This window comes from Melopsittacus undulatus, chromosome 6 (genome assembly GCF_012275295.1).
Source record: "Melopsittacus undulatus isolate bMelUnd1 chromosome 6, bMelUnd1.mat.Z, whole genome shotgun sequence".
Lineage (NCBI taxonomy): Eukaryota > Metazoa > Chordata > Aves > Psittaciformes > Psittaculidae > Melopsittacus > Melopsittacus undulatus.
The window spans coordinates 78,101,114-78,124,766 of NC_047532.1; the positions used below are offsets into that span (position 1 = coordinate 78,101,114).

A 23,653-nucleotide genomic window follows, 5' to 3' on the forward strand; every position below is an offset into this window, starting at 1 on the left:
CTCTAAAAAGCCTTAAACTGAAGAAGCTGAGCAGAAGAGACGGTTCAACAACAGTGCAACACTTGTTCTCCCCTTAGCCTGCCATTATTCTCCAAACATAGATACATATGACCAGCTTCCTTGTAAAAGGAGAGCTACACATTAAGTTGTTAATAGACAATACTCTATATTCCCACCAGTGCTGACCTTTTAACCACCGTGAACTACTGTTTAAAATCCTGAAGTGACACTCCATGAAGTAATCACACCCTTATCACTAATTGTTCTCTATTAAACAAGGAAATAAAACCAGGTGTTCAACAAAACAAATGAGAAAAAAACCCAGAGTTAAAAATTAGTTGTCCCATGAGAAGGCAATAAACATTATGAGCTCTGTTATATGAACAGAAGCTAGCGTACAGCCTAGGTTTGTGACTGGTGAGAGAAATGATTCAAGATGAGTGACCCATTCCAAATATCTTCTGTTCAACTAAGCTCTCCAGATTTCCGTATGTGATTGGGTCTTTAAAGACAAACAAGAGCCTAACTCAAAATATGTATTAAGCTACTCAGCTACTACAGCATCAAGAGACAAAAAGAGGTTTGGTTGTTTTTAAACTGAGCGGGGGGGTGATCAGGTTTTAATCAAAGAACTTTATACAAAGAGACAAACACAGGATGGACTGAGTCAGGATCCAGGATGATAACTCTGTCTGTAGCTGCCAAACAACCAGTTTTCATTATTGTCCCTCCTCACCAGCTTCCCAATCGCACTCCTCTACGGGTTGTGAAACTAGCAACCACATTTGGAACACAAAAGACCAAGCAGTCCAAGGTTTTGTAAGAAACCATGGCTACTCTTACCTGCTTAAGCCTGAAGGACTGCAACACCGTCACTTACAAATCATACATTTCATAAATATTTAGCATCTCAGATTAAGAATTTTTCATTTGGAAAAGACCGGAGAACATGGTTTTTTTCCAAAGTTTTTAATCTTTTCAAGCATGAGACTTCAGAGACTTTAAGTTAGCCAATTCAGAAAAAACATGGAGAAATACTAGAACCAGATGCTTATGTCACTGCAAAGTCACAACATAACACTGTTAACATCTTCCCAAACTAAGACTCAGAGACAGAGAGACATTACATTACTAGAATTTCCCCAACCCAGTTTGACCCATGCTGGAGATAGCATTACACATCACAGAGCTATCAAAAGTGATGCTCTTCCCTCTTCTTCTCCATCTGATCACAAGAGTATATTTCAGCAGTGACTCAACTGTGACATGACCATGGCTTATAGAATTTAAAAAACAAGTAAAAAAACATCTGATACATTTTAGTACTAACATACTATTGCTGACCTCCATCCCAACCCTTTTCAGGTTCTCCTTTCACATGTGCCTATTTAAAACTGACACATTTTTTTGCTTGATGCCACAGAACCACAGAGAGAGAGATGAAAAAAGGATTGCACAGTAGTCAACACTGGGTAGCTCAAAAAACCAAGACACACACACACACAGAAATTATCAACCTGGAAGCTAAAGCATCTGTATTACTTGAGAGTTTAGTGCTGTGATTATTATTATTATTTGCCTTTTCTTTCAGAACGCAATGAACTTTTTCCCATCTTAAATGTGTCCTGATCCAAAGTCAGCCTTCTAAATTCATGTTTCGCCTGTTTCAGTTCTCAGAACATACTCACTAACCAAGTTTGTGTCAGCCCTGCATTAACAGCTCTGGAACAATGGCAGAACCCTCCCACAAGTGGCCTGTCCAGGTACTGCAGCAAGTCACTCTGCCAGAACAATGGGTACTGCCTTCACAAATTCTGAGTAACAGAAACCCAAGTATTTTCTCATCACATGAAAGAAGCATGTGTACCAGCAAAGTTCAGACTCAAAAGGTCCTGTCAGGTTGTCCTCCTGTATTTCAGATCACCTCAATCGCTGTCTGTGACAGACAATGATAATGCACATCTGTTGGGCTGATGCAAAGCATTTTTAAATCCTCTGCCTTACATCCTCGTTTTTCTTCTTGTAAGTTAATCGCTTTTCACAGAACTGCGTGTAGATTGAAATGTGGACTTACCTGATATACATATATACACAGACATACACACACAAATAGGCAGATGCGTGTGTGCAGGACTTTTATTTAGAAGAAATGAAGAAAAATATACTCTTGATTGTTTAAAACTATTTCCCCATTCAGCTGGGAAGAAGAAAGATGCAAGCACTTAAAACCCCAAACAACCAGCTGTCATTGAAGTGACAAAATACCCACTAATGCATAATTACTAACACCAGTTAAACAGGTAGATCGAATGTTGTTTTGGCTGGATTTACTTTTCTTTACCATTTACCTCAAGCAGACATGAAAGAGAAAGGGAAAGAGAGCCAGTATTCTAAAGCAGAAAGGGGAAAAGTAGTTTTAGCACAAGCAGATGTCTCTTCAAAAACCAGAGAATACAGATCTAAACACCAGCAGCGCGTAACCTACTTTTTCCTTTTTCTATTTTAAACTTAGTTTAGAGTTCTATTTTGCTAGTAACAACATATTTGTTTATCAGTGTTGGAGGAAAAAAGCTGATGCAACATGTTGCAAGGGATTGTTTTCTGTTCATGTTCCATTATGCAATGCATGTGCAGCTCAAGTGTGTACCTTCAGTGATACCTTCAGCTGGGAACTAATTTAATCCCATAGAAAGTGCTCTGCTTAAAACCCATTTAGGGTCTAAATTAAAACTGACAACACTGAACAAAATATTATGTAAGTTTAAGATACATTAAACAAGAGTAATAGTAATCATGGCAAAGAACATGCACAAACATGTTGAAATACTTCAGAGACATAATCAAGAAAAGATTTCCATCATCACTACTATTGTAGCAAAAAAAGGAAGCATTGAAAATTACCACTGTATACCTGGTCATTAATTTAGCTACTGAATGGCACTAGAAGTTATCATTACACATTTTTAGAGATACATACAATTTTATTTCATTGGAGCTATTAAAGTATTTTATTCTGAGCCAAAATGTCCACTTCATATTAAATCCCTTTCTTTTTTAAATAAGCAGTGAATAATTTTAATAAAGAATTAGTAGTAGAAGCTGCTACTCATTAATATGATGAAGATGAAAATTAAAGGAGATAAAACAGAGTACATAGAATTACAATGTGGAGAAAGCAGACACTGAGGTGAACTTCAGCCTACCCAAACTTGAGCGTTAATCTCCAATTTTTATCAAGTCTGTACTCACAAAGAACACATACCTCACATTGTGCTAGGAAAAGAATGGGTAATTTCATCTTATTTCCACCTAGCCACTGGCTTACCAACTGCATCTACAAGTATTTGGCAACAAAAGCAAATATACAAAGGAAATTAATTGCTTCATTATTCTCTTTACCTGAAATAAGATCTATGGCTAGTACAGGAGGAAAAAAGTTAAGCTGTGGGATCTCATATTTATTCCCAGTGCCACCTGAGCCACTTTTCTGTTCACCTAAAATCACTCAGTTATCAATTCCTGCAGTAAAACTAATTAAGCACTCCTGCTGTCATTCTGTCCTTTCTGCAGGCAAAAGAGCTAAATACCAGGTACTGCATTGAAAAGGAAAAGAAAAGAGAGAATTCTGTTCCAAAGCAAGAGATTGAGCTGAAAGTAGATCTTAGTTTGAGTTCTCAAGATAAAAAAAATAGCACCGACAGGGGAAAAACCATGGAACCTCTTGCATGCTTTTTGCCTAATTAATGTAATCAAGCTGAAGGAAGTGACATCAACCCAACAGATGATGTTGTGTAGAAAAAATCAAAATCCATAACTTTGTTTTACAGATTAGTTTTGTCCGAAAATAGCAGGGGATCCATAATCCGATTATCTTTTTCTCATAATGCAATTGGTGGTTATTAGTTGACCACCACATTTAATGACTAGATGAAATATTTATTGTTCCTTCAAAATTAACCTAAAATAGTTGTAACTCGTCTAATTTTCAAGTGCAGTTTTAAAAGCTGCATCAGGAACTTGTGCAGTGAAGTTGTACGGTTAAAGTGTACTTAATTAAGCACTCCAGATTGCAGCTCTTTCAGTTTTCCACCAACAGCCTGAAATCAAGTAGATGTCTGAGCCACAAATAGTCTACTTGAAAAAATAAGTAAATAGAAAGCAACCAAAAAACCCACAAACAAACCAGGCAAGTGATTTTGCCCCCTTCTATTTACCCTGCTAAAAACCAATGCAAAAGATGTTGCTTTTGCTGAAAGACAGTAAGAAAACATTAACAATTCATGGCATACAAATGTCACAGAAATATATGCAAGTACTCCTTCTGAACGTCAGAAATCAAACAGCAGCAAGCACACAGTGATTAAACTGGAAATATCCTCAACGGGCCTAGTTAGCTGTGTTGTACGATGTGCTGTAAGAAGCTGGAATAAAAGCCAGTTGCCTTTTCCATGAACTCTTCTCTGACATTCCCTCCATGAATATTTATATGGAAGAAAGCCTCAAGGTTGTCCACCCCATTTCTGCCTTTGCCACTGCTTCAACGTTTGTGATATTCAATATGGACACGCTATGTTTTGTTTCAAAGAGGTGTTTATCCTTGGCAGGTTATGCTCAGCACCAAGACTTTACACATCCTTTCTGCCTACGTATTAGAGCTTGACTAACGACTGAAGAGACCAGTCAATGCATTTGAGATGCAATATATTAAGTTACATGTGTCAGAGAAGACATTTGCCTGTAATAATAAAATGCTGCCTATTATAATATTTCTAATTTCCCAGTTATTTTTCCTCTGATACCAAACCATCACCACCACAGAACTATGAGATAAAATAGCTAGAATTCTTTTCCAGGCACTGACATTTCTGTTATCCAGGCAACTATCAAAAGCAAAAGTACCAAGACTCAGACAAAAAAAGCTCCAAACCTCAAAGTTAAACAAAACGTCAAAACTCCAATATAATACTTTATTTAGAATCTGATAAACTCATTTTCTGTTATTAGTATGACAAGTCTAGTAAATAAGTCTTTTAAATGAATACTTCAGCTCTTGTTCCTCTTGATTAGGCTTGTAAACAGCACATCTTTCCCATTAAAGGCACTTACGTGAATCAAATTTCCAGAAGAATTTTGAAATTCTGAAGCTTAAAAAAAAATCCCAAAACCCAAAAATTCCTTTACACAGTCAAGTTAAGTAGATATTGGTGTTAAATTGATTTCTTTTCCTCTTTCATTGTGATATTTGATATCTAAAGCTCCTGACTAAATATTTAAACACTAAGTAAAACACACATATCCAAACGCACATTCTGGTACTCTCTCCCTTTTTGAAGTGCTTCTCCACCATCAAGGTTTTAAACAAATATGCTTGAAAAATTGCTTCACTTGCACATATCTAAATTCCCAAACCCTCAATTTGTTTGGCAGCTTTAAGACATATTGTAGTTTCTTAAGCTTAATGTGGTACATCCTGGTTATACACTGTGACCTACACAGTGAAATACACAGTTTTACATTTCTATTGACCTCATACTTAGGAAATCTGATTTAATGCTTAGGAAAAAGAATTATTTTCTCCAGCTAATTTAAAGAATTTATTGATAGTTATTGTTATATATTGAACTCAGAGGGATGCTTTTATAAGCATCAGGCCCAGAGCGTAACTTCACAGGGGAAAAGGAGATTATTAAAAAGAATTGGGAAATTATCTGTCTTAATAAATTCCATCAATTTCCATAAGCAGTAAGCAGTGCCCTGTGAAACAGACTGGCAACCACAGCTTTGATAGTTGGTAACTACGAATAGCAGCTTCGATCCTTACTTATAAAACTTGGATAAATTATTTTTCCATTAACAAATGTTTGAAATTGTGGCTTTGTGGTGGACAGTACCAAATGAATCTCATTAGTTGCCTGTAATCTGTCACAAGCATACCTTTCAACCTCATCAGATGTGGGCACAAATATTTTTGCTACATGTCAGTCAAGACTACAGTCAATCACAGCCTTGGATCAAAATTACTTCTGGTTTTAACCAGACACATTAGCACGCAGTAACTCATTTGGAACAGGAACTGCCACACTACATGTCACAGGGAAAATGTATTGCGTCTTTCCACTTCGCAATCATTCTGACTAATGATCATTCTAATGAAGGTCATCCCAATAGGTTCAATATACTGTGACAGTGAAACGTTTCTGGCATACTGATGTAACTCTCTAAAAACATGATGATTCCATATCCATACAAAACCATAACATGATCCCCCCCACCAACAACTGTGGTAGATCTACTCATATTTATTGGATAACAGCCATCATTCAATGAGGTATTACTGTGTGTTTTGTGCTATGTGCAATTTTAGTGTTCCCCTCTGTGGTCTTTGAAAACACAGAGAAAGCAAATGTAAATTAGTTATTAATGGGACTTGCAATGGCAGAAAAAGAAGGCAACAAACCAGGAAGATGTGATCCTGCAAGCAGCAGGACTGAAACACTGGCAAAGTAAACACTGGTTTGAAATACAAATATCAATGCCACAGGTTATGAATGCAACAAGAGCCCAAGTTCACTGAAAACAAAACACACTAAAGACTTTACTATGCATAAAATTTGACCTCTGACTTAGAAAACAACCTGTCAACTGTTGGAAGCTAGGAAGTATCACTATTTAGTTTATTCTATGTACATAAAGAGACAGACATTTAATGTATTTTAGTTAACAAACTTATTTACCTAAGCATCTGCTCTGTCACCTGCTGAAGATAAAACACCACGCTCACCAGCTGAAGACAGCCAAATACGGCTGTGTATGTTACTGATACCTTCTAACAGATTTACCTTTAAAAAGCTTTCTTAAGGGCTCATGTACCTCAAAGTGTGTTGAAAACACCCAGGTGCTTCCTGAATACACGTGCAATGATTATCTGTCTTCACGAGGTGAAAGATAAATTACTTCCACACTACAGGATTAATCTCATGGGACCTACTAAGGTACTAAATTAAGACACTTGCGTTGTAACGGGTTAAAAATAGTCCAGAAACACAAGCTTCCAGTCTCACCTTCACCAGCATAGCCAGGTTTCAGTATTCAACTCAGCACATTTTAAGTGTATATGCATACAGAATCCACAGTATATTCTAAATTTAGCAGATGTAACCTATGTCTTGCTGATCTTTATCTTACCAACATAAGCAAAATTGGCCTAAAATGATTAATTAAGGTGGCAGCTTCTCACTGCTAATAATCAAAATGTCTTAAATGCAAGAACAAAAGAACATCAAAAGGAAAGCCTCAAAACTTACTCCAGGCATACCATCCTTCAGAATATGCTATTTAGGGGTACTTCCACAATGAAAATCAGCCAGTTTACCAGTGGACTCCATGCTTTCAGAAAGCATTTAAGCCATAAATTTCTTATTCAGCTGCCTCTTGAAGCTGAGAAATTATTCTGTAACATTGTTCTTAAACAATTACATTCCCACTTACAGAATGGAAAAAATAAATGATGTTTCACTTAGAAATATGATGTAAAGAATTTTCAGTTTCTTGCAACTAAACAAGACACACAACACTTGCAGAATACACAACATTGTAACATGAATTTTACATCCTTCAGATATCATTAACAAGTAATGTAATGACTCAACAAAATTAACAGCTTTTTATCTGCGTTAATGCCTATGTACCTAGTATTTTCAGTATCTCTAGGAATTCATAAACCTAACAGCATGATGGTTAAGTCTTAATCCTTGAGACAGCCTTTTAATATATCTTCCCCTAAAGAACCTTCATTCATTTAGATAACAGATCTATCCTTACTTTGTGTATAGATGGCAGAACTTTGTGCAATGGCAGATATGCTGTTCAAAGCATCTCCTACTAACATTACAATTGGAATTACTATCAAGCAGATGAAAGCTGCAATCTCAGAAGCGTACCTTGTCAGTAACCAGGGAAGAAAAAAATAGTTTTGCACATGAAACCGAGAGGCATGGAGAAGGGAGCACTTTTTGTAATTACATCATCACTGCAGGTCAGCACAATATGAACCAGCACAGGAACCAGACCACATTTTCTCCATTTACACTTTTACAGAAAAAAAACCAACCAACCCACAATGTATTTCATGGAAATTAGAGAGAAAGTACATTTAGGAAGTTATGTGGTATGTGCCAGCTATGATTCTGCTGAACAACAGAGAGAACATCTCTTTAATACAGACTTAAAACAATTATTTCACAAGTAAGAGCCTAAATTTTGCTTGCAACTCCATTTTTGTGTTCAGTGAGGTATTATTTATTTAAACAGTTACACTGTTTTTCCTGCAACACTGCAGGAAGCTTTCATAATATTAAAATATAGGTGTATAACCTATTTAATTGTAAGCACAAACTTTCCTGCTAAGTAGTTGATCCGTTTTCCATCCTTTCCTCCAAACTTCTTCCCTCTGACCTTCACCTGGGTCACAAAATCACAGCCAACTCCATGGCTTTACTGCAGATGAATCTACCTTTCAATGCTCAGCTTTCCAGCAGTAACTAGGTTTAGAGCTTCCTTTACCAATATTAAGAAAGCTTCCAGAAAACACAGCTAGAAATCATAGATCAGAAAGAAAGAGACATTGTTTTAAAACCATCCTGCATAGAATTATAGAATGCTGACCTAGAAGTGACAAGAGATTGACCTCCACCTCAGTATCAGTGTATTTTATGTACATATAGAGACAAACCCTTATGCATGAAAGATAAGACACCCTTTAGGAAAATTTCCACAACAGATAATCTTAACAGCTCATTTAACAAAAAATTACTGTAAAATCCATGGAATGGGCTATTTAATCATGCTCTGAGTAACTAGCTTCAGATTTAATAGCTCTTTCCAGTATCTTACTTGGATTCCCTTGCAAAAAAAATTACTTAAAATAGTTGAAGAGTCTCTTCTGAGGGTTATTTCTTTCTCATTTGACATTAGTGAAAGCATTCTTTTCAACCTAATCTTTTTACCTATTCATACAGCATGTGCTTTATTCCAGGAATACAGATTTTTGTTTAAACACAAATAAAACCCACATCTTTGTTCAGTTCAACTCATTCTTTTTTTTCAGTTCTGCATCTGAATTTCTTTTTCATTGAATTAATGGAAAAAATACTCTCCATAAAAGCACTATAGATCAAGACTACTTCATGAATGTATTCATATTTCATGCTAATTAGTCCTTGTATACAATGCCTTTCCCTGGTGTGCCTGTACATGTGTCTCTGTCCTGAAGTACCCGTTAAATGTGCTATAGTTTATTTGAGCACTGCATCACCCAGACCCAAACAGACAGTTCAGAATACAAAACTGCCTTTCTTCTGCTGCTGTATTTTATAAATCTGCTGCAAACAAAAGTTCTATTTCCCTTCAAAAAAAACAAAAACCAAGGTACAGAATGTACTAACTGCAATGAGAGTTATCACACACGAGGCTGGTATTCCAAACTTTTTGAATAGATGTATGTGGGTAACTCATTTGTCTGTGCATGACAAGCGGTGTTCATTATTTGTTTCTAATGGGAACCTCTGAGACATCAAATATAAGTAAAAAACACTGCATGCCTTCGAGAGTTTACCTCCCCCTAACGTTTCTCTAGAGTAAAACTGACTCTGCCATCTTTCCTCTTCAAGTGTTTCATTTTTAAATGCTGAGAACTGGGGTCTAACAAATACATACATGTGAATTCTGCAATCTACCACCCAAGATGTAAGGCATTATAATTAAGACAGCTCAGTCACAACAGTGTTTTCACATCTACAAGAGACCTTTTAAGACAATACATGGGTGCTTTCACTCCAATATTTCTCCTTCCAAGACTTTAACACAAAACATTTACCTACAAGTTCACCACCAACAAAACTTTCTGAAAAATCAGCTATTAGAATTACCCAAATCAGCATTTTTTGAATGAAATAAAGAGGTTCATTCATTTATTACAGTTTTGGAATTACCAGCAGTTCCCAAAGTTTACTGAAAGAACATCAACACTCACCTAAAATTATCCGAGCAGCAAAACCATCGCACTTAAATGGGAAAAGCTATGATTGTAAAACTGTCATACTTCAGAGCAAATGGAAAGATCCTTCTGTAAACTCTACTACCCAAGCTGTTTGACAAAATTAGTAGTTAAAACATGCAGTAAAGCTGAGTAGCAGGGGCTTCTTTATTCATTCTCTTCAGAAACACCTTCAGTTCCACAGATTTCTTAACCCAACAATGGCCTTGGCAAAACCACATACACACGTGGCATCCTCTACAATCTCAGTTGCATGCCTAGCACTAAAAAAGGCAGATACTCAGTGTCTCTCTACAGAAGCAACAGAGTCACAAAGTACCTAGCAGGGTTTCTTATTTTGCATTCTTACTCCTCAAGCCTCCTGTGGGAAGACTAACTTATCCTACTGAAACTTCAAAAGGGTTAAACAGCGCTAATTACACTAGAACTGAAGGAATCACCTCCACAACAGGACATTTGACCTGAATTCAAAATAGATACAATGCTGACTTTGAAAATGAACTTGATTTCTATAGGACTGTGTGGAATACATTATGATATACTTCAAAGCAATCAATGAATAAAGGTAGCAACTTTCAAATATCCTAGACTTCAAACTATTTCCCACCTTTCTCAATCTGAATATAATTTAATTCACATTGAATACTTGTATTTGGTTTATTGAAGCTGCAATCATTAGTTCTTTAAGTAATGCAAACCAAGATAGTATCCAAACTACTTAATCCAAACACCTCTGATACAACAATGCTCTAAAGAATAACTTTAATTATTGCACACACGAAGAAAGTAGGCTCCAGCATAACAAATATGAGTCCTAGCAAAACTGCATCTATCTGACCTGTCCCTCATTAATTTTTTCCCCTTATGAATGTACCACAAACCTTTGAAAAGCAGAGTCTTAAAACTCTATTCTCATTTTAGTCCTTTTGTACTATGATGAATTAAATGGGTACCAATGCTCTTGAACTAAGACACCCATTTCCTTCAGCAGGAGCAGGTGCTATAGAACAGCTACCATTTTCCCAGTGGCTTCCTCACATGAGAAGACTTCCATGGGAACCTACATACAAATAATTCTTGGGAGGCCTCATCTGTGGCTCTCCTGAACAATAGCCCAGCTGTAGGAAAACCCCATGCATCATTCCTAACATCCTTCCCTGCGTCACTATTGCAAGCTTACAAATGAAGCATAACTATTAAGGAGTCTACTGACGTTGTTGCATTAGAACCTGATGCAAAACTGACTACAAAGAACACATACACCTTTTAGCCCCCTTCTTTTTAAACTTGATACTTTAATGTCATGGTTTAAGAACCCAGGACATTTAAACGATCCTGTACAAAATGTCCTGACACTTCTGGTTAAAAAAGATTTTATTTCACTGGTAATTATATAAAAACATCTTTTTCCTTACCAAGAAATATATTCTTATGTTTTTATTATGATCATTGTTTAGGTAATTGTATGATAATTTAAGAATTAAAAAGAGTATATAAGTAATATAAAAATACACATATAGACACACACACATATAAACCTAAGCTAAGTGGCAATAATCTAAAGCATCAGTTTATTTAAACAATGCAAAACTTTTTCCACCCGAGTTTGACAGTCCACCTATAGCATAAATCCAGTTGAGAAGGATGGAAAATGGCACACTAACAACTTTTCCTTTATGGCATTTGACTTGATTCCGCTGTTGAATAAGAACAATTTCAAATATACTGAAAGGTGAAAAAAAAGCAGCCTGTTTACGTGAAACTGAGCTATACAGACTGATGACCATGCAATCCAACTAAATGAAGTTGCTGTAAAACACAAAACATGTGGGGACCCTACACTGTGAAGCAGTATGTGCCTTTGGTTTAAATTCACATACTTCTGAAAAGGAGAGAATGAAGAGCAAAAGGAAATGAAACATCCATGCCATGGATTAATCAGAAGACCAAGGGAGCCACCTGCAGTCTGCAATCCAGAAACAAACATATTATGAGTTTGGGTTTTTTCCCCATTTCTTTTTATTTCCATAAAATAATGCATATACCTGAACTAGTCCAACATGTCTGTGCTTAATACCAGAGACTCCTGTATTACACTGAAGCTTGCTCTCTTATACCTACAAGTACAGCTGTGTTACAGGAACTTGGCCAAAGAGAACCCATTTAAAGCTTGTAAAAGTTCAAGTTCTCTGATGCATTTGATCTGCGCTTCTCTGCATATCAAATTCAGATCTTTTTTTTTTTTAAGTACTAATCCCTTTTCCTTTTCTTTATAAATACCAAATGTAAATGAATGCAAATAGTTTTCCTTCAAGTTTAATGATGCACCGACCTCGTTCTTCAGCTGCTGGTTATCTCTTAACTAAGAAATAACTGAAAAGACAAAAACCTTGTTTTTGCCACTAAAAATGTTCCACTGTGTCAAGCATAAAGGGCAGGCTAATGAAGAATGATGCATATTTCATATGTGTCAGTTAAGACTAACAGTGAATATAAGCTCTGCAATATTCACAGAGAAACACTGCAGAAGTACAATCAGACCTGAAATATTACATCACTTCAGTGGAAGAATAAGAACTTCATAACTGCGTTTAATACATGGAAACTTAATTATGTCAATGAGAATTCTGCTTCAGCAGACTACCTGGTCACAGAAGGGGTTAAAAATAATAAGATTCACATCAGAAAGACATACCTGTTAACTAGAGGGGAAAGGAGAAGAAACAGCAGTCATGGCAACTAGCCTGTCTTTCTCCCTATCCTCAATATCTGCCAGAGGTATGAATAGAAAGAGTTTAAGTCACTGTAGAAATGTGGGCTTTTTTTAAGAACCCTGTAAAATAACACACTGTCCTTTAAGAATGGGTGGTTTCACAGAGGAAAAAAAAATTACACACTATTTTCTTCAGAAGATAAAAAAAAGGCTGCTTTATATCAAATGTAGAACACAAAAGACATGAAAGGCTTTAAAATGCCCTTCCTGACTGGGCGATTTGGTAGTCACTTGTACATTCCCTTCTCGCATGAAGGTATCCTGCACAATTGAAGTTTAAAAGTATAATAAAGATTAAAAGACAGAAACTATTGTGCACATTCAATGGCTCAAGGAATAGCAGCAAAAGAGCCTCACAGAAGACTGTCCATGGGTATTTCACATGCAAACACAATGTGAACATCTCCTGCATGATGTTAACAAATAAGACTACACCATTTATACGCACACAGATATTACAGACTTATCTGTAGTATCAATAGATGTGTTCAAACCAGAAGGGCTTTTTTAATTAAAGCCTAATAAAAACAAACTAAGGACATGGCATTTGCCTCATTTGTATTATCTAATTTGTTCAACACACAAAGAAATTAAATACATTTGTGTCTGTTATTGCTGTACTGTATAATTTTGGGAGGAAAAGAATGATATCAAATACTGAGGTAGTTTAGTTGTTCAAAATTTCTGGCATGTGTTCTCAGCAATGGAAAATATGAATGCAAAGTATAACAAGGTGTTTGTGTGGATGCCGCAAGCAAGAGAAATTGAAAGATGAAGTGGGTGGAAATAGCAGCCCACCTACACGATGGCCTTTTAATTCAGAACTCCAAGAAAGTTGACATTTAGCCCTCAAATGCCATGTTATCCACAGAAAGTAGGTGGCAATCAAAAGACTGTCACAGCTCAGGTTTTAATAATTCACTTTATTAGAACGTAGTCATAGAATCATAGAATAGTTAGGGTTGGAAAAGACCTTAAGATCATCCAGTTCCAACCCCCCTGCCATGGGCAGGGACACCTCACACTAAACCATCTCACCCAAGACTTCATCCAACCTGGCCTTGAACACCGCCAGGGATGGAGCATTCACAACCTCCCTGGGCAACCCATTCCAGTGCCTCACCACCCTAACAGTAAAGAATTTCTTCCTTATATCCAATCTAAACCTCTGCTGTTTAAGTTTCAACCCGTTACCCCTTGTCCTATCACTACAGTCACCCAAGTACTTTGAGGCACAGAAAAATAACTTACAGAAACTTAACCAGAACTGAAAGTCTTGGTAAACTCCCCCAGTCAACAAAGGCAAACAGAAGACACTAACTATTGATCTTCTAGAATGTCAGATCATACAATTTGTGGTAAAGAACAAGATGCTGATGACTTGTTGCAACACCACGTGAGCTTCACTCTTTAAGGGGACAGAGGGTGGGTGAGAATAACAGCAGAAAAAAGAAGGGGTGGGTAATGAGTTTACATTTGAGTGTTAGTATCAATGTAAGTGGAATAATGGTGTTGGCTGTACTTTGATTGGACTTAACACTTTAATAAAATACAAACAAGTGTTAAACTCTCCATATAATGTTTTTATACTTTCAGTTAATGAAAACACTGAGCACAACACCTGCATACATCTGTCATGCCCCTTATGTACAATAACAGCTGGTATTCCACCCTCACCTATTTTAAGAGTTAGTCTCCTCACTACTTCCAACAAATTTTAAAAGAACATTTCCCTTACAATGTTTACAACAGGCTCATCTGGATAAGCCCCGTCACCTGCTTAAGGTTCTACACAAGTGGAGTTTCCTGATCTAATCACAGTCTAATCTTTACAGCCTTAAACAGAAATTTACCTTCAAATAAGCATTATTAATAATGTTGACAAAACAGGATGTTGATATCATCACTGTAGGTGGTGTTACTTAAACATAACCTTTTTCTTCGCCTTATCATGCCTTATGTTGCATCTTCCTCAGAAGTCACCTTGTTTCTCCTGACTGTTCTTCAGCTTTTCTAGCATGCTTGCTATGCTCTAAAATTTTTCCCACAACCTTTTCTTTCTACTTTCAGATGTACATTGCAACCCTCTTCCTCCTTAACCAGAAAAAGAAGTTTAAATAGTAAGTCCTGGCATTGACTCAGAATATGAACAAGTTATACTATAGTTTAGTTAGTTCTGTCAGTGTCTCACTAATTTTTCATGACTGTTAGTATTTTAAAACTACAGATGAGTCCCCAAAAGTTGTGCAGAGAGAGGTATCAAACGTCAGACTGCACAGCAGCTAAGTTTTCATATTCTAATTACTCAAACAAGACCACATGAAACTAAGCTATTTAACCTATTTTATATATTATTACATTATATATATAATATATACATATATGACTACATTATACATCTAAAAATATTTTGTTCATGTCTTCTTCAATTATAATTTACATGCAAGTTGGTATTTTCTCTCATACCTTCTCTAACATCCATAATGTGAAAAATACAATTTGGCTATTAAAACCTTACTTCAATTTTGAAAAGATCAAAATGACCATTGAATTGTATTTTAGAATTCTACTCATAAAGAAGTAACAGAACCCTGATCATTTCCCCTTGAGATAAGTTGGATGGATAATGAATTCTGTACTGGAACAATCCCAGCAGTTTCAGACTATTATGTACTAATTACTACCTTTACAGATCTACTGTACACATAATTAATTTCTTCAGAGCACCACTATCATTCTTGACTGGCAAAATACACAACCTAAATTACAAGAGCCAGAAATTAACATGATCCTTTAGGGAGAAGGCATTAACTAGCTTTGTAGTGTTTTGCAATTAGACTATCAATCAAACAGTGAAAAGTGATTTTGATAGCAGCAGGCCTGATATATTGAGCATTGTCACATTAATACAGGCCACATATGATGTATCACAACTTATGTACAGAGCCATGTTTTAATCCTTTACTTCCACCTGTTGGAAGACACTTCATCACACAATTATATATGTATTTAATACTCATACATAAATATCAATAAGGGGGGTGGGTTGAGACATGTTCTAGAGAACCGCTTACATCTCACTGCTGCTGTTTTTCTCTGTGACACCAGCAGCCAAAGGTCAAATTCGATGTCACTTAAGGGACAAAAGCAAAAGTTATGCAAATAACATTCTAGCTGCACAACACAATATGAGCTGCTAAAACAACTTTAAGCATTTGCTATTACGAATTCCTTCCTCTTGCTATTTAAATATCAAAACAGAAATCAATCCATGATAAGATTATTTTGCAAACCAAGTACTACCAAGCCTGGAATTTTCAAGTCGTGACTCAAAAAACTGTAAAAGGATGATGCATGTTTTCACCAGCAAAATCACTGCTTTCAGTTTTAAAGCAATGCATGAGTCACAAAATAAATTTATGGATGATATTAGATTCTCTCTCTGAATTAACCAGGTCAAAAGAAAACAAGTAACTGATTGGAAACTAATACCATCTTTACTCTTCTCCTCTGTCCAGCTACATGAGGAAATAAGGATCTACGTGTTTCATTGCCACCCACAATGCAATAACTGTCCCACATGTTAATACTGCCCAACTCATTAGCAGCCACCACAGTAGCCCATTCATTTTCACATGTGTCTAATCTGGAATATCATTTAATTGCCAAAAAGGTCTGTGAGACTATAATCACTGTTCCCACCTGTGCATCTGGAAGCACAATTCCAAGCTCAAAACACTCATCTGATATCTTAAATGAAAATTTGAAGCCCTGGAGTCCATTTGTTAGAGGCCTCTAAGAGGAATTTGGACTATATGTACTTCTCTTGAAGAAAAATGGAGAAATTCCTTCCAGGCTGTAGTGAGCCCACGATAATTAGATCTCAGTTAACTAAGTTCAAAGCCCAGGATCTCTAAAACTCATAAAGTCTGAAAGGGAATACTTTTTCATGTTCCAATTGCTCCCTGTTCAATGGATGTTTTCTTAACTGTGCTCAGTAACTGATTTCACAGACCAAATAATGCAATTTGACTGTTAGCACTGATCTGTACCTAACTAAATACATTATATATATTCACAGGGCATCAGTATTAAATATCTAATGTTACAGTAACAAGTAAAGATTTAACCTCATGCATGTTTTTAAAGAGATAATCCTGTTTAAAGTATATTTGACTTTAACTTATTTTATCAGTTGCCAACCATTTGTTTTTGTTCCTGGTGCTCTGTGATTAAACATTCTTATGTTTTACAAATATATAGCTCATGCTGTCGTATGTTAAGTAATAAAAATTGTGCCTCAGAAATGTCTTATTATGACTTATACACACACACAGTTTTGGTCTCTAAAAGTATCACTTCCCTGCAACTTTGACTGCCTTCCTTGGAAACAAGCAGTACTCTGGCAGCAAAGGCAGCAGGTAGGTTAGTGACAACCAGTATAAAGTTATTCTTAAATCAAAACTATGTTAAATGAAGAAATCCCTAAAGTTTCATTCTTGTCGTGCCAGAATCATGAAAAGAATTCACAGGTTTAATCAAAGTTGAGTGCTGCAACCTCTATGAAATCACACTTTTTTTAATAAGTATGTATCCTATCATTTGTTTTACTTCAGCTGTTATTCCCATTGGCATTCCAAAATGCCATGAAACACAAGATAGGAAACACTAAGTCATCACAATTGCTTTTGGCAATTGTCAGTTTTCTTCCATTCATCCATTTATTTGTTTTACATGCTGACTGTGCTCTTGAGGGAGCATAAAATGCATTTCTATTTGTCTTGCGCTCATTTTCCTGTAATACATTAGGAGACCACACGAAGCAATAGAACTAAAGCAGAAGAGAAATTTGATCCTAGATTATGCTTGAAATAAGTATTTGGGGGATTTATGAGCTGCCTGTGGCTGTTAAGGCGAATGGTGAGGAAGAATAGTGAATATCATGTAGCGTGTCCCTTTGCAGACAGCAGCTGCAGAAAACAATTGCTTGTGGAATGCAATTATTCTGAAATGCTCAGAGACTCTTCTTGACTTCTAGTAGGTTTTCAAGTTTTAATATAAACTTTAAGACAGACCACACTGACATTTACTCATCAGCCAAATAAGACTTTAATATCCTGGGTAATATGTAGCAGCATTTTTAACATGCCACAATGAAGGATGGGCAGACCTATATTCTACAACCATTGAGAACAACACAAGGAAGAACAGGAAAACATCTGCCAGGCCATCGCCACAGTGAGCTGTTGAGAGAGTTTCTGTTGTTTCTACTTTTAGAACTGTTCAATTACGTCAAAAAGTGTTCCTTCTCACATCAAACCTACAGCTATGTCAACATTTTAAGAGGATTTTTTCAGCATTTTCAATGAAGAATAATTTCAGGAATTCAGGAACATTTCTTATGATTTCTAATGAAAGAATTAAGCTCAAGGCAGAAGCTTGTTTTCATTAAGAAGGGTCTCACTGTATTGCAAGTGTTAGCAGCTGCTGGAGGCTCTTTCCCATCTTGCTGTCACACTGAAACCAGTGATGCACTCCACATCATTTTAACCTCACTGCAATGCTACGAACCAAGAATCTATCAAACTTTGGTATGGAAAAAGTGTTAAATTACAGCAGATGATGCTTCTGTATTACTGCACTTAATATCTGAACATTTAGAGCAGAAAGTGGGAAGCATTTGGAAAAGCAGAATACTAATGGGTCAAATTCAGTGACTACTGGAAAGAGCATGAACTCTGAGTGAAAGAAGTGTATATTTACCTTACTGAAAAACACAGCTATGACTAACTCTTTGAAGGGGTTTCAAAGAGCACAGAAAAAGACATTCAAAAATAACTCAAGCAATCTACTTAAGAAATGGTAAAAGAAAGTTAAGATCCTTTGGAGACCTTCCTTAACTGAACTTTTCAAATGCTGTATTAGTGTGAACTGCAGTTTTTATTCCTGAAATTAACACACAAGAACCAGAATACCACAAGCCTCTATGTGTAACACAACAATGTTGAAGTAATAGAAGAGCAGGCTAGCAGTATGAATAAACAGAATACTCCTTATGCTTAAAATACAACTTATCACATGAGCTGTTAATTCTTAAAGCCACAAAGTGAAAAAAAATGCTTACAGTCAGTTCATACATTCAAAATCCTAACTGTGGGTTTACTTATTCTGATTCAGCCTATGAGCACTTGGAACATCTTGACTCCAACCACTTCCAAGAACTGCACATCCCTGACGTATACCATATTTTAACTGGCTGATAAATGGACAAAGGATTCGTAGCTAGCATTACTTCACTATCTACCACTTCCTGGACTCTAATTCATTGGGTTTCCTCATTAGTTCCTTAGTTATTACTCAACCGTACTTCAACAGTACTTACTCTTTTCAGTGCCTGAAACAAATTACCGGGAAATGGTCACATATGAAATACTGATCAATTGACCATTAACCATGGAAATAATGAAGAAGCTGTGTGCAGCTTCAGAAGTGCTCAAAGACCATTTGAAAGCCACGAAGAGCTAAGGATCTTATTAAAGTATCAAAATCATAACCAATATTCAGCTGCTAGGAGCTGTGTTTCCAATGAAAGGTATTATCATCACATCTCGTGCTGAATTAATTGTTTGAGAAATTAATGATTTTTTAATCTAAAATCAACAGCAGAGGAGCTATTTACGTGACATACTGAAAAGTCACAGTTACACTTGACAGAAGGCTATTCTCCTGGCATTGTTCTCTCGTAGTCAAACAGACCCATTTCACACTGTGTTCCAACAAAACTCAGCAGACCATCGGACACTTTCCCATGGCATTATGCAAACAATTTAAGGAGTGTACAATCACACATTCAACTCTTGGAAAACTACCTTACAGCAGTTTAACTGCTAACTGGTGTGGTACATGCTTCTTAGATTACAACACTTAGATTACAATTTAGATGTAAATACTAATTAAGGCATATATTTAAATACTATTTTCTTCTTAAATGAAAGCTGCTTATACTATTTAAGAAAAAGAAAAAAATTGAAAGCAAAGAACAAGGACAGAAACACAAGAACTTTGAAAAGAACTATGGTTTCAATGTCCAGATTCCCAGAAACATTACAATAAGCATATTATAGAGTTCTGATTCTGTGATTCAGCTGCATATGGTAATTGCTACATTGCTTGTAGAGGATTTTAATTTAGCAGAGCGATACAAGCAAGTAAATTTTTCATATGCAGACTCTCCACATGTGGAATATCTAAAAGAATCTGACAAGTTACAGTTCCTATAGCTTGGAATATTAATGCAGATAAGCACGATTTTAGGATTAGAATTTAAATATAATTAAAATTTTTTATGGAGAAAATTCACATCCATCTGCAACATACCCTCCACTTTTCAGATGTATTATTACAAAAGCTTCTTCCCCTCATGCTGTATAGTGAGGGAAAAGCAATTCTTGTAATATATTGTTATCCTTAATAAAAACATACATTTTAAATAATCTTCCTGCTATAAAACCATTATGTGAATTCCATGGTATTGCACAAAGCATAAAAGAGACTGTCACTGCAGAGTTTGAAACTGAATTAAAGCATAACACAAAGTAAAACAAAAATGTACCTTTAATTTGCGTCCCAAAAGTAAGGGCCAGTTTCGCAAACAGTTCTGGGTTTTCAAATTTCTCTTCTTCAGCTTTTACCCAAAAGCTGTTTTCTGCTATCTCTTGAGGCTCAATCTGAAACACAAATGGCATCTCCAAAGTTAGTAACTGGTATTTGCAATAGCCAAGTTAAATCCAATGCTCCTAGACTTCTACGATAATTGTACTGAATTAAGTTTAGCTATGTTCCAGGCATTATATTCTCTTCAAGATGCTCCCTGAACAACACACACTTGGATTAACCGCCCTGTATCTATGCAACAATTTTTACTGCACTTCTTCCATCCAAAATGCCTTCCACACAGGACTGATAATGTATTACCATCTGGGTCTCAAAGTGTTCCAGCTCTTTATTGCTTTGTAGAGAGTTCCCAACTTCTTCACCACTGATATACATTCCTGCTGCTTGAGAACTGTAGAAGGAATAGTCTTTCTTACACTGCCAGATAACAAAACACCTTGTTTGTAAATGAGATATCAATGTGCAACTCTCAGTGACTCAATATTGTCTGTAGAAATAATCCTATTTTTAAATATCGGTAATAACTTTATACTTAATATCTTTTTTTTAATATACTTTCCATTTTTCAAATGTAAACCCAGATTTCATTATAGCACCTTTATTTGATACTGGATATATTAGAAGAAGAAATTACTCTGCCATATAGAAGCTGAACGTCAATTTCATTCATGACTCAGAACAGCTATTTTGTTTTCAAAAGACAGAATAGAATCATAGAATAGTTAGGGTTGGAAAGGACCTTAAGATCATCTAGTTCCAACCCCGCTGCCATGGGCAAGGACACCGCCCACTAAACCATGTCCTCCAAAAAGATGTTCCTCTTCCAGTTTTTAAAGTCCTCCCATTTCTTGTTTACAACTTTGTTTAAAAGCCAATTAATTTTCAAGGGCTATTTAACTTCCAGATGATATACAGCAGATTCATTATTACTATACTTGCAAGCCTCACTGGGATTTCACTGCAACACATTGGTCCTCCACCTTTTACTGTATGATCAATCATTTCACATGTAGCTGATTTACCACCAGCTGCAGGTGAGACAGTTGTAAACACTATCTTAATCCAACTCTCATGGTGAAGACAGTTACAACAAAAGGCACTAAATTAAAGAGTAAGAATTTCATTCCCAAACTGATGGCTCCTTAAAAGCGATGATCAAATAGACTTTCCCTTTTCTCAGTATGCAGGAGATCTTTGGCACCACTCCCAGAGCACTTAAGCAAGGTGTCCATCTGCAGTTACTTCCCACTGTCACACAGTGTGCAGATGTACACTTTATAAATTATTTCTATAAACACGGAAACATAATTGATTACAATCAAAGTGGCTGCAATTACATATGTATTATAAACTAAAAAGCTTATTTTGGCTGTATTTCAGTTACAAAACTAGCGCAGCTGACTCTAGAATCACATAGTACTTAGCAAGGACAACTGAGTGTAAAAACCTAAGTTACAAGCAGGGAAGAGTTTCATTTAGGCATTTCACTGATGTCTGGCAGGAAAAGATAAATGAATTGTAGGACAGGAACAATCCTAACCAGACAAAGCAGTGGCAAGTAAAAGATAGGCAGCGACTTGAAGAATGAATTATATTCCAATGGCATTCAAAGTTTCTTCCCACCACCCCCAAGGAAATTGGCACTGTTCTGTGATGAAACCTATATTCTGCAAGGAAAAAGAAACAAAATCTCCAGATGGAAATAACCCCTTGTATCTGTTTGGGTAATATAAAAATCTGGATGTCAAAGATGATACAAGAAGGTAACTGAAATCACAGCCACAAAAGATTTTCTTAAAAGCCCAGGTGGAAACACATTGCTAAAACCAAAGAGCTCCATTTCATAAGGAGGTAACATAGTTCTTAAAAATATACAGAAAATTGTATGATAGGAACTTTGAAGACAGTAATCTGCTAAAAAGATACAAAACAAGGATATTCACTGGTAAAACACCTTCAGCAGACAAACATTTCACAGGAGGGGAAGTGGCTATTTTTTATAGAAAGGTTTTAAATGTTAAAAAAAAATGTGTAATTCAAATGATTCAAAAGAGTACATGAACTAAAATTACTGTTATATAGCTAGATTAATTTCAAAGAGAAAAAACAACCCCAAATCTCTGGATTCCAACACTGGGTAATGCCATATTCCTCCAAGTAATACATGAGCATCTTTTCTAGTATGACAACTCATACATTCTTGCTTCTTTTTAATAACACAACTAGGCTACTTAGTCAATTTTTTCTTCTAAAAAAATATAATACATTGGTGTGGCTGGCAGGAGGGCAAAGGTATTTCATAAATGCTTTAAGGAAACAGCAGGACTATAGAATTTCTTTTAAATTCACAATTAAAGCTAAATTTTATTCTCATTAGTCTCCTGAAAATGCACTGAGAATTATATTTAAATGAACACAGAAAACCTCTCACTGGTTTCATTTTGCTGCACTCTCTACAGTTACTTGCAACATCACCCTCACTGACAGTTCTCTATTACAGGCCTGAACTTTCCCACACTGTCATACTGTGCTGTAGCACTGAGGACACACATTGATGTGTGTTACCCACACCCAAAGATTTAAGGGCTTTTTCTCCCTAGATAAATTCAATTCATCCTCCCACGATAAAGGAGAGCTATTTTATTGCAGATTATTTTATAAGAATTACAGATATAGAAGAGGTTAAAATTTATTTTAGTATTTATTTAAATTAGTACCTTAAAAAAAACATGGTTGACTCTTTTGAATATCTTTTTTACTTAAGCATTTTGAACGCCTGTTCTTACACTACTGCTGATACTGTTACATACACTTTGATATTATTTTGGCATTTATTTATTTTTTCCATTTATTCCATTTATTTTGAAATCCAGTGGCAAAATACTACGTGTAAGTTACGTAAGCATTAATTCTTCCACAAACTACAAATTGACATTGTGATGCATTTCCACACAGGTTTTATCTCAGCCTTCTACATTCCTCCTTCCAAAGTTAGTGGGATTAATCATTCATGATAGTGATACTATTTAGTATTCCAAAGCCTATTTGACTCCAAACACTAGTCAATGCTTCAGAACTTAAAGGAACACTAAACCCAGGCTCAATTTTATTTAGAAAAACAACTGATTATTCCAAAATATCAGAGGACAGTC

The 23,653-nt window shown here is 35.9% G+C and overlaps 1 protein-coding gene across 5 annotated transcripts in view; it reads right to left on the reverse strand.

The window, feature by feature from the left end:
- Nucleotides 1-23,653, reverse strand: part of DIAPH2 (diaphanous related formin 2) — a 232,578-nt gene that overhangs the window by 158,318 nt on the left and 50,607 nt on the right. For all 5 annotated transcript variants that reach the window (XM_034063587.1, XM_034063586.1, XM_031048216.2 and 2 more), the window contains one exon: nucleotides 20,440-20,554. In XM_034063587.1, the coding sequence (XP_033919478.1) occupies nucleotides 20,440-20,554 (115 nt within the window). The remainder of the gene's footprint in view (nucleotides 1-20,439; nucleotides 20,555-23,653) is intronic.